This window comes from Ursus americanus, chromosome 18 (assembly GCF_024610735.1).
Source record: "Ursus americanus isolate L20-20 chromosome 18, mUrsAme1.1.p, whole genome shotgun sequence".
NCBI classification, from domain to species: Eukaryota; Metazoa; Chordata; class Mammalia; order Carnivora; family Ursidae; genus Ursus; species Ursus americanus.
The window spans coordinates 16,574,333-16,586,821 of record NC_142144.1 but is presented as its reverse complement, the minus strand read 5'-3'; the positions used below and the strand labels follow the sequence as shown (position 1 = coordinate 16,586,821).

The window sequence follows — 12,489 nt, the reverse complement described above, 5'->3', positions numbered from 1 at the left end:
TCTGCCCCGATTGCCTCCTCCGACACCCACCTCTCAGACTTAGGCTCTAAGAGCCTCTCTGTCCAAGCTGTCCTCAGACAACCCTGGAGTTCCTGGCTTCCCCCTGCTTTTGGAGAAGGAGCACAGATCAATGGTCAATATCATCCTTTCTTGCCTTGCTGGAAGGAGAAGGGGAGGTGGGGGAGGAGAGAGGTGTAAGCAGGGCCTGCTGGAGTAGAAGGAGGGGGAAAGGAAAAGGAGTTTGCATTCATTATTTATTCATACCTCCACCTCCTTCCAAAAAAGGATTCCAGGTGGCTAAGAGGCATAGAGCAAAAACCCTACCAGACTAGGGTGCTAGGGGGCTTTGCACACACCATCTCTGTAAGGCTCAGAGGCTTAGTGTAAGTATAGACTGAGCACGATGCTAGGCACTAATGAAAATCTAGTTTATGGAGGGCTCTCCAAAAATAATGATCACAGCAACCCAGAGAAGTGCTCATTATCTTCACTTTACCGATGAGCAAACAGGCTCAGGCTCATATAGACGTCAGCAGTGAAGCAGTGCATCTAGGACTTAAGCCGGGGGCTCTGGGTCTTTAGAGCTAGTGCCTGTCCCCCCCCCCCCCACCCAGCACACTGCCTCTCAGTTAGAGGAGCTGGGCTGGAGCCTGGATTTTGCTATGTATTAGACCTGGGACCTTGGAAAATGTCCTTCTCTTTGCCAGGTAAATGAGGGAGTTGGGCTGGATCGCAGAGGCTTTATTTTACCCGGTCCTAACATTCTAGGAAAAGGAGACACTATTTGGATTTTTACAGCATTCTGATATATCTAAATATCATATACTATTATATATATATCCCATATGTATAGAAAATGCCATGTAACTTCCATTCTCAAGGTGGGGACATAAAAACTGCGTGATGCTGCTAAGATGGACTAGGTGGTGGGACGCCTGGTGGCTCAGTTGGTTAAGAGTCTGCCTTCAGCTCAGGTCATGATCCCAGGGTCCTGGGATTGAGCCCCACGTGGGGCTGCTGGGCTGCCACCTCCTGCTTGGCGGGGAATCTGCTTCTCTCTCTCCCTCTGCCCCTCTCCCGTTCCTTCTTTCTCTCTTGCTCACGCTCTTTCAAATAAATAAATAAAATCTTAAAAAAAAAAAAAATTAGGTGCTCGGTGGACAAAACTCAACTAGTGGTGGAGAGGAGGAGTGCCAAGGAAGTGCACCTGGTCCAAAGGGGGCTGTGCCTCTGACAATGGATGCTCTGGCAATTTCTAGAAAGATAACATAGAGCTTTACCACGTGCCTAAAAGGACTAGATAACAGGTCCCCCAATATAACACTATGCCTAGCACAAGGGGGAATTCCCTAAGCATTGGGAGAAGAGGGGAGTAGAAAAGGAAGAAGGGAGAGGAGTAAGGAAAGATGGGGGGAGGAAGGAGGGAAAGGGGAGAGTCACGGAGGCACAGAAATGTACGTATTTGCTTCTGGAGTAGTCCAGGGATAATGAGTGGCATCGAGAGAAAATGAGACAAGGCCTGCTGCTCTCTTGGCAAAGTGGCACGGAGCCGAAGGGCCTGGGGAGATGCTGAGTCAGCTCCTGGCAGCGCAGAAACAAGGTGCTCAGTCCTTTGGGTCTGTGAGGCTGTCACACCTGAAGTTCCGATAGAGAAACGACTGCAACTTCTTGGTAATGAGAACAGGAAGAGAAAAAAGTAAGAGAGGTTGTCAGATGAAAACTCAGGAGCCCTCCTAGGCCTGTGCAGCCTGGGATGCGAGAGAGCACGGGGTGTAGAACCAGGCAGACCCCGGGTTTGGACCCTGCACAGCCGTGTAACAGCTGTGTGGTCTTGGGCATACTCCTTAACTTCTCTGAGCCTCAGTGCTCACCTAAAACATGGGGTGAATCTGGTCTTCAGCACTGTGGAGAAGACAGAATGAGGTAACAGTTGTAGCAGCATGACACCTGGGGCACAGTACATGTTCAATAAACGCTCTCATAGCCTGCTCCATGCCAGAATTATAACACCTGGAACACCAGGTCCCCCCCATCCCTAGTGGCCCAGCTGCCCTTCCCCAAGGTGGGAGGAGATACACTGCACCAGGACTCAGTAGACTGAGATCCAGTTCCTGCTTCACCACTGCCTTGCAACGTGACCTCGATTTCCCCATCTTTACATAAAAGGGTTTTGTTTGGCGATCCCCAAACCATGGTGTATCATCTTGCCCAAAACATTCAGTGCCTCTCTGTTTGCCACAATGCAAAGGTTCCAATCCCTTATCTGCCTGTCATGATTCTCAAGAGGTCTTCCCTAAACCCAACACACTTTCCTCCAATCATACTGACTGCATTATTCACCCCATCAACACCCCCAGAATAATAGGGATCTAGGAGAAGGTAGAGGGAATGGCTATGGGAGCTCAGAAGAGGGAAGACTCTATGGAAAAGGTGGCGTTTCAGCTCAGATATTAAGACGGATGAGTGGAATGCCAGCACCTCTCCAGGTTTGCCCCGTATGGACTCTTACTGTAGGCCAAGGCGCCATCATCCCTCACCTGAACCGACTCCTATAGACCTGCCTGCTTCCATCTTTGCTTCTGTACAGAGAAGTCTAAGTAAGTCTTTTCAAGCATAACTCAGATGTTGATACTCTTTTGCTTAAAATCCTGCCGGGCTCTCCACTTCATTCACAGTGAAAGCAAAACCCCCAACAGTGGTCTGTATGGCCCTGGGTGCCTCCCCACGTCCTCTCCTGTCCTGTCCTGCCTCCCCCTGCTCACTCCACTGTGGATGCACTGGCCTTCTTGCCAGGCCTTGGGCATTCCAGGAGTGCTCCAGAGTGGTTCTCTGTCTGGAATGCCTTTCTCCTATCTATCTGCTTGGCTAACTCCTTCATTACCTGCAAGTCTTGGATCTACTCCTACATTCTCAATAAGCTCCTCTCACTCCTCTCTATTTAATATGAAAACCCATCTCCTCATTTCCAAAATTTCCCTTGTATTTAATTTTCTTTTGTTCATAGTATTTATCATGTCCTCACATACTACATAATTTTCTTATTTATTATGTGCCTTGTTATCATCCCCTGCTCACCACCCACCCACCCACACACTCACTTCTATATATGAGCTCTCTGAATACAGGAATCTCTGTCTTTTGTTCTCTGCTAAGCACCTGGGACAGTGCTTAGCATATTGTAGGTGCTCAGTTAAGGGGCCAGTCATTGTTAGAGTCCTCTTTTACACTGATACTAAACCCCAAGGCTCAAGTGTGCAACTCCAGTGGGAGGTCGGGAGAGGCTGCAAAGATAAGGTGATATTTAAATTCAGTCTTCAGGGGCACCTGGGTGGCTCAGTCGGGGAAGCGTCTGATCCTGAGGTCCTGGGGTCGGGCTCCCAGCTCAGCGGGAAGTCTTCTTCTCCCTCTATCACTGCCCCTCCCCACTGCTCTTTCTCTCTGTCTCTCAAATAAATAAAATCTTTAAAAAAATAAAAAAATAAATTCAGTCTTGAAAGGTAAGACGGAATTTTCCTGGGGCGTGGAGGGGCAAAGTTACCAAACAAGAAGGGAAGGTTCTTACCATAGGGCACTCCGGGCAGAGTCTGATCGTGGACCTTGGACCACAATAAGAAGCTTGAACTCCATGCTAAGAACTGTGAGGAACCAGTGAGGTACTTTAGGAGAGAACAGCCAAGATCAGATCTGAGCTTTTAATGAAATCACTCTGTCTGCAAGTACAGATGGTAGATTAGACCGGGTAAGAGTGGAGGCGAACAGACCATTGAGTTGACTGCTAAAATTGTAGTGGAGAGAAGCGTTGAGGTCTGAGCCTGCCAGGGGCTATGGCGATCCCCTGCAGGTGAAAACCTGGACAGTGCACACCCTACAGCAGCCTCATCGATGTTCGACTCACCGACTGGGCTGCCGGCGTGTTCTAGCACTTCAGCGGGGAAGCTACAAATGTCTCAGGCCTGAGTCTTTATGTTGTGTAGTCACCACCCATCCCCCTTCCAATCCAAAGGGAAGTCTTTACGGGGGCTGTCATCCAGGAGAGCCGCAGACAACAGCAAAGAGCCGGAGAAACCCGAGCGCTAGCAATGGAGAGTAGAGGTTGCCCTGCCAAGCACTGCCGCCTGCCTCCTTCCAGGGCAGGAAGGCTGCGAGCTCTGCTGGAAGGGAGAGAAACCAGCCCTGTCGCTCGCTCGCTCACTATAGCTAATCTTCTGTTGCCACTAGCTGGTCAGTGAGAGAACTTGGGGAAGCATGAGCTCTGTTAAAGAAGCCTGCCCGCAATGCTGCTCCACCTTAAGGTTAAATCCGACTTTCCTTCCTTTCCTGGAAAAGAGCAGGCTTCTTCTGCTCACCCCCAAAAGCAGCTGGAGTAAAAAGCAATGAGGCTTCCTCCTCCCCCAGAACAAAAACCTATCAGCTCCGGTTCTCGGGAGAGACTGGAGCCAACCAGCTGGGTACTTGGGCAGGAGAACAAATTCAGTTTCCCTGGGGATATTTTTCTCCATAGATTTTTGGTTTGGGGGGGGGTTTTGGTTTGGTTTTGTTGTTGGGAGAGGAAAGAGTGGAGCACTCGATGATGTTCAGCCTGGTTTCAGACCCTGGGGTGGGTTTAAACCCAGAGCCACATGTTCAAAGTCCAGGGTAATGGAAAGAAGCACAGAGTGGGACCCAAGACCACTGGGTCCAAGTTTGAACTGCTGGTCCTCAAGTACGTTTCTTCCCCAGTCTGGGCCCCCATGTTACCATATAAAATACTGTGTGCTCTGAGATGCTGTGATGCTGTGAGCACGAATGGTCGTAGTCAAAGTTCTTCACCCAAAGAAGTCACTGTCACTCCCCATCCTTCTCTCTGCGATGCACACGTGTCCACACCATCCTGTGGCAGTCAGGGCCAAATTTACAGCAAAGCAAGGAGGTGAGAAGCAGGAGCGTTTGCTTGCCAGAGGCCATTTCAAACCTGTCAAACTTGCTGTAAATTAAAATTATAGAACGCTCTTACAGCCTGAGGGCCCAGTTCAGGAAAACGACCAAGCTGTGGGTCACACCAAAGCCTGCAGAGCCCTGCTATCTCAGCGGGTGTCACTGACCCCCCGAAACAGCAAATCTGGCTAGCCTTGACCGAACGAGCCTCTGTAACACGGCCGAAAGAAATCCACCTCGCTCCCTGCCCCACTGCCCTCTCAGCAACTTGGTACTTTCCGAGGGCAGACAATACATCTCTATCTGCCCTGATTATTAAATATATTTTATCAGGTTTGAGCTGGCAAGAGGCTGGGGTCGAGTGAGGGAAGTGAGTGGAAAGAGTTAGAAGACTCAGATCAGAGACCACTGAACACCCCCCCAACTGGGACCCTTATTTACAATACCCCCAAAACCTGGACCATCACAGCAGGATGGGACCTCAAAGTCTAAGTGTCACTCAAATACTTTATTTAGTGATAAGGGACCTGGTGCCCAACTGAGAAAATAACATATATATTTTTTAAACCTAGCTTTGTTTGAAGATATCAAATTCTCCCTCTTATCCACCCCACAATCTCTCTTTCTCTCTCTCTGGCCCATACAGAAAAGAACACTGGAATTGGTTTTAATGAATATTCTGTGGTCAGAAATCCCTACAGAAGACCCAGATTACTACTATCTGTATCTGGTTGTTTTTTGTTTCTCCCTGTTAATCATTGGCATCAACCTTCAAAATCAAATCAGAAACCAAAAAGGGCAAATAGCCTCACTGTCTCCCAGGGCTTGGGTTCTGTCTCCAAATGCCTGCCGGGGCGCTGTGTAGTCTCTACTGGAAGGCTTCGCGAATCCTATAATCATTAGGGGTCAGGATGCGGAGTTCTGCACAGCTCCCTGGGAACCATCCCCCTGTGGGGGCTGAACTCCATCCCCATGCATTTGCCCCTTTTGAATCAGACAGAAAAAAGCACATTCCTCATTCCCTGCTGACATGTGAAGGCAGCTCTTCCTACCCTTTCTGAACTGTCCTTTGTAGGCTACACTCCCTACTTCTAGCAACCCTTCTGATTTGGTGCCTGAACCCTCATTCCTTCCAAGAGGTTTTTCTCTTTTGCGCTCTATCTTTGTTTGTATTTTAAGGAATCTTTGCAGACCAGATCTACCCATTCAGGTACATTTAGACATGCTACTGCATGGGCTTTCCTTCTTTGCGTGCCCTCCCCCAAATACAGAGCACACTCCTCAGCTGTGGGTTATATATGCCAAGGCAACTTAGAAAGAAAAGGTGACAATGAGTGCTTACTCCATTTTATCTCTTTTTCTCCCTTTTGCTGAATCAAGGCTGGTGGTAAACAGTCCAGCCCGGCCACTGTCAAGTGCAGGAAGAAGGATGCCATTTCCCTACCTGTGGGCATGAAAGCTAAATCCACAAGCAGACTCCAGGGCTGCCTGGGGGCAAATGAGGACTGAGTGATGTGCAGGTTCCCCTCTGAAGCCCTGTACCGGCAGCTGCTCCTGTGCAAATTCTTTCTTTTCAATCAGTCCTTCCCAACACCCTGTGTTACCAGCAAAAGAAAGGAGACAGTGAGAAACAAGAGGAGCGAGTCAGAGTAACAGAGTGCATCAGGGCACTTCGAGTTCATAGAATCTCTACACTGAAGGATTATTTTAGGGCTTCTCTACCCACTCATATTACAGCACAAAGAACTGAAGCTCTGGAGATAAATGACTTGTTCAAGGTCACAGTGGGCCACAGCTGAGATTTCCAGATCCAAACCAACACTAAGTTCCCAAGCTGCATTGGAGTTCCGACCTCTCTTCCACCGTATCCTAAGGCATCAATTTTTTTTTTTCCTTTCTGGAAGTTTCCCCAGGCTTCTCTGAATCTACAGACATGTGTTCCCTCCCTGATGTTACAGAATGTGTAATCTCCATCACTCATTGGCACCATGACATAAAATGCCCCCTGATATCCCATGAGTCATGGAACTTTGTGCTGGCAGGGTCATCGAAGGTCATAACTTACTTTCAAACTCTCATATGTTAGCACCCGAGTGTAGCTGCTATTCCTTTGGAGAAATGTTCTCGCCATGTTAATGACTAGTGTATTTCTCTCCAGGACCCCGCACCATGCCCTACATAAATGTAACCATATGTAGGCCAATGCATATTTGCCAATACGCAACTACCAAGAACGTAGCTATCTGGTAGAACAAGATTCCAGCACCAGGTCTGCCTTTTCCCCACAGTGTGACCTTGGACTAGGCACCTGACCTCTCCAAAAATGCTTCCTTAATCTGTAAAATGGGAATAGCAGAAATGCCCACTTCATATATTTTATGTGAATTAATAATAAAAGGCAACAGTAAACCTCTTAGCACCTCATTAAAGATACAATAACTATTTGTTATCCCTTGTTCACTTTCAAGGAAATTCACTTTGTCAGTGCCATTGACTTATAATGAGATTCTAAAGAAGCCCAGACACCGAAACCTGGGGGAAAGTTCAGCTCTGGGGTAAACGTCCACCTACATAAAGCAGGTTGGAACACAATAGGAGAGGAGAACTATGAACAGACATTATCAATAATAGAGCCAATAACTCAAACAAGAGAGGCAGAATGGAGGGAGACAGGGCCAGGTATGCGGGTGACCTTGGTGAATGGAGATGGTAGGCAATGTGGGCAAAATAACCTTGAAGTCCTCCAACTAGACTGACAATAAAATGGGGATTGTATCTTTTATTTTTTTATTCACCCCCCTCTTTCATGCCAGGAACATTTTTCAACCACCAACTCTTGAGTCCACCACCCAAGCATAGCCCGAGGGCTTTGGCAGACACTATCACCCCCTAGTGGTGGCTCCACACACCCCACTAGTGGCAGGATTTGGCATTTACTCACTGCATAGGCAACCCTGGTGCGTGCCATCTCCAAATCCCTTGAACTGGCCAGGAAGTAGTAGTGAAAGAGTCGCTCAACACACGGGAGACAAACACTAGGCAAGGCTGTTGAAAAGGTCTGGGGATGAAATGATGGGATGGAGCTACCCTGGCACCCTGCGAATGGTAAGGCCATAAAGGACTCATAGTACCCCCGCCCCCAGCCCCGTCCCCACACACACACACACCGGCCCTCGGACCTCGTTTGCAGCCAGCCTGGCCCTCCCAGAGCTCATTGTGCACTCCATGTTTACGTGCAAACAGTGGAAGACCAACACAAATAAAAAACCCACGTCTCCCTACACAGCTCCTGCTACACTCGGCCATCTGGTGACTACCTCGCTAGCCAAATCCCTGGAGGGAGCGCCTTCAGCTGCCAGTCCAGGGCGCTGGGGGGAAAAGAAGGAGGCGGGATACAATTCCCTACACACTTCCAAAGGGCTCAGAGCTGCCAAGGGGGACAGCAACCCCCCACTCCTCAGCAGGCAGTCCCCAGCCGCCAGGCTCAGCTGCTGTGCGTCAGAGAAGGCGGAAGGCTCCAAGTGGAGGGCACCAGGGGACTGACTCTCCAGCCGAAGCAGGGGTCCCAGGGGATTCAAGACTTCCAGCTCCTCGCTCAGCTCCCCACTCAGCTTCAGGCGAATCCTACAGCTAACTGGGCCGGTCCTCCACATCCTCGTGGAATTTGAATGCTCTGGGGGGGTCCTTGCTCCCAAGTTCTGCCATACCCAAGAATGTCCCCCTTTACGCCCTATTTGAACAGCCCTTTAGGAAGAGGCCCACTCCTGACCACTCAGGGCACCCTGGAGTGAAGAGATCACGAGGGTGGAAGAGGAAGGGCGGAATTGGAAGTGGTGCTGAACGGAACCCTCCGTGGCTCCAGAAGGACCCTTCCCTTCAAGGAGGTGGTAGGAGTTAGCCCTAAGCCCAAGGTTAGCCTTTCGCCCTCAGGAACCCCATCTCCACCTCATCCCCTTCCCTGGAAATGGGCGGGCCCACAGGTGCACGTGGGAAGAGCTAGTGGTTGTGTGTGTGTGTGTGTGTGTGTGTGTGTGCATGTGTGTGTCCGTGTGTGTGTGTGCGCGCGCGCGCTTGGGAGTGTGTGTGTGTCACACGCTAGACGCGCCGCCGCGGGAAGTCCCCAGGGAACCTGCAAGGCGCTCCCCGCCGCGCCTCCCGGAAAGCTCAGCTGGCTCAGGTTACAGCCAGCTGGGGAGAGCCTAGGGGCCAGAAACCCGACGCTCAAGCAGCGACCACGAGCGGGCCTGGCACTCCCTCAAATCTCCAGAGGAGGCCAGCGTGAAAGGGAAGGGGGGCGAGGGTCACAAAAATGCATTTAAAAATATTATGGCTCCCAGGAGAGAGGCTTCTAGTCTACTGATTAGTCTTTGGGGCTTCTCAGGCAAGCAAAGAGTTAACCTCGGAGGTTCAAGCCGGGATCCCGAAGGCGCTTCACCCGCGAGATGCCAGAGCCGAGCCGGATCCCGAGAAGGCACGGATCCGGGGAAGAAGAGCTCGGGAGTCTCCGCGCGAGCCCCCGGCGCCTTCCAGGAGCTGTTGTTGGCCAGACTCCGACAACCAATCGCGCCCCGCGCCCCCAAAAGGGGAGGAGAGCGAGCGATTCGCGAGCGCGGGAGAGCTAAGGGGGAACATTTTTGTAAACGCTCTCCGAGATAATTAAGCTATCAATTACCCGGGTGGGAAATCAGCCGCGCTTCCTACAGCTCCTCGCAAGGGCCGACTCCTCCGGGATTGGCGCTGGGAACCAGCAGGCAGCAAGCTGCTGGCGAACTTTCCGATTAACTTTTCCATTTGAGCCCCCACCCCCACCCCCACCCTTTCCCTCTTCCCTTCTGTTTTATCGCCTTTAAGTTATTATTATTAGCCGAGTGGGCTGCGAGGACAAACCTGCTCTCCCCTGGGAGGGGGATAGAAATGCGACTGCGATAGGGTGGGGGGAGAATCAGAGAATCTGGAAGTGGAGACCTCGGGCTCAGAAGCCCACTCCTCAGAAATCACTCAATCCCCATTTCACAGATAGCCAAAACTGAGGCCCAGAGAGGGGAAGCGACTTGGCCAAGGTCACGCAACCCACACGGAGACCGAGTTTATGCGGGTTGGTGATGCCACACGGAGCTTCTCTGCTCCGATTCTTCAGAAAATATTGGGAAGAGCGGAGCCTCCAACTCCGAGGCGAGAGTGAGGGGGCGGGAACCGCGGGCGGCCGGTGACCGTGCCCGGAAGAGCAGCGGGCGGCTGGACCACCCGGGTCCCCAGCTCGAGCACACTCAGCCATCTGGGTTTTCCGGCGTCGGGGGATGGATCACGGCAGAGCTCAACGCCTAGTCTGAGAGACAGGGGGACAGGTCCCCACTGCGGGAGTGTTGGCACGCCCCCGAGCTCCCGCCAAGCGCTCTTGGGGACCTCCTGCCCATACTGCTTTACAACCACCTGTACGCCCTCCGGGCCCCTCGGGTGCCCTCTCCCAACCCCGCTCAGGGCAGCCCGGGGCGGGGATCCCCAGGGCGCCCCCACCCGTCCGGCTTCACTTAGGGGCTCCCGGCTCCTTGGGATCGCGCGTGTGCCGGCGCCCAGCCTTACCCAGGGTGAAGAAGGGCAGCTCGGTGTTGTCCAGGTCGTCTTGCACCGCGATGCGCCCCGGCAGCTCGTTACGCACAAAGAGCAGGAGGCGCGACTCCGCGGCGGTGCCCGCGGAGCCGGCGGAGCCCGAGGACGCGGCGGCGGCGGCGGCTCCGGCCCCGGTCCCAGTCCCGGCCCCGGCGCGGGCACCGCTCCAGCCGATGTCGCTCTCCCGCAGGGCGGGCAGCGTGGACACCGTGACGGTCTTGAGCCGGCATGGGCTGTCGGGCTCCCGCGAGGCGGCGGCAGTGGCGCCGGCCAGCAACGGCCGCGGCGGCAGCAGGAACAGGAACAGCAGCAGCAGCGGCGGCGGCGGCGCCGGGTGGAAGCCGAGCCTCAGCCGCCCCCGGAGCCCCGAGCTGGGGCCGGGGCTGAGCCGGGCGCCGGCGGCGGCCATGGCGGGAGGGGCTGCGGTGCTGCGAGCGGCGGCGGCGGCGGTGAAGGAGGAGGAAGGAGAGGAAGCGGCGGCGGCGGCGGCGGCGGCGGACGCCCGAGCTAACCAGGACGCCGGAGCTAAGGAGCCGTGGGAGCCGCTCGCCAGCAGCCCCCAGCTCCCGGCTCCGCCTCCCGAACGGCCCTGGACCGCCCCCCCGCGCCGCCTCCCCGGGCCCCGCCGCCCGCCCCCCTCCCTGGTTCCCCCCCTCAGACCCCGGGCGTTCCGGAGGCTCCGCCCGGCCGCGTGCAAATCCCAGTCGCCCCCTCTCCTTTCCCAGGATCCCCCAATGCCACCCTCACAATGTTCTGTAGCCACACCACCCCTCTCCAAATTCTTAAGACTTAAGGACCCCTGGCGCCTCCTCTAATTCCTCCAGGCTCAACCCAGCTCGCCCCGCTCCACTCCACCCCTGGCTCAACCCTCGGGCTGCACCTGGGGGCACGCCTTCGCCCTTCCTGGCTCCAAGCCCCGCCCTCCTGGGGGTGGGGGCGCCTCTTGGTGGCCAAGACTTAACTTTGTCTCCCCACAAACCCAATAGCAAGTCCTGTACCCTTTTCTCGTCCCTGAATAATTCCTTATAATCTCAGAGCCCCCTCCCCACCCGCTTGCCCACAACACACACCTATTCAATCCCCGGACACCAGGATCCCACCTACCTCCCCTACCCAGGCCTCCGCGGCTGCATTAAACGCTTACAGGCTGAGGGGTGTCACACTCCACCCTCTAGCCCCCAAATTGACTCTGGCCAGGAAGCTCTGGCCCCCTAGCTGCCGCCCTGCAAGCCCGCCCACTCTCCCGCTTGTATTTTGGATCCCAACTCTGAGCTTGGAGCAGCTCTACTTGGCTGCTTCTGTTCTCTGTGTGAAATTCCTGAAAAGGGTGCGAGGTAGAGACCTACTACTCTGCTTCTGGCTCCCACGGGCTCCTGTACCCTCTGCCCCATTCAGAGGAAGGGTCTGTTCACCAATTCTTTACCCCAGTCCTTCTCCTACATTCAAGTTGATCTGTGAACCTAGGCCCTCAGACAACAATGGCAGCCGTTGGCCTTGGGCTGATTCCCTCTGACCCACATACCTGGACCCTCCAGGGAGCCATCCCCTCTTCCGGGATCCAGGGCTCCAGCAGCCCCCTTCCCCACCCTCCTCACCTTTCTTCGTGTGTCCTCGTTTTTTCTTTCATCTCTCCACTCATTTCATTCCTCCTCATCTTGACTTTAATCTTATAAATGCTTCCTCCCTATAATTTGAGAGACATTTCCCATCTCACTATATTGCTTGCCCATCTGCACTTTTCGTGGGGTCTCTGGGCACTAACTTCTCTCTTCTTAGTTCTTCCCTCTTCTGCCTCTTTTCTCCTTTCTGTCTTTAACCCTTCACACGAATTGCTTTTTTCCCTCTCCCTTCACATTTTATTTACTGTTTTATGACTTTGGATAGAGGCAGAAGACTGAAAAGAAGGAAAAATCAAACCCTGTGTTGTGACCTTGGACTTAATACTGCTTATGAAGCATTCTCCGAGTG

The 12,489-nt window shown here is 53.2% G+C and overlaps 1 protein-coding gene across 2 annotated transcripts in view; it reads right to left on the bottom strand.

The window, feature by feature from the left end:
* Positions 1 to 11,141, bottom strand: part of ASTN2 (astrotactin 2) — an 845,639-nt gene extending 834,498 nt beyond the window's left edge. For both annotated transcript variants that reach the window (XM_045791077.2, XM_087869420.1), the window contains exon 1: positions 10,495 to 11,141. In XM_045791077.2, coding sequence (XP_045647033.1) covers positions 10,495 to 10,930 — 436 coding nt within the window. In that variant the 5' untranslated portion in view covers positions 10,931 to 11,141. The remainder of the gene's footprint in view (positions 1 to 10,494) is intronic.
* Between the last annotated feature and the right edge of the window lie 1,348 nt (positions 11,142 to 12,489).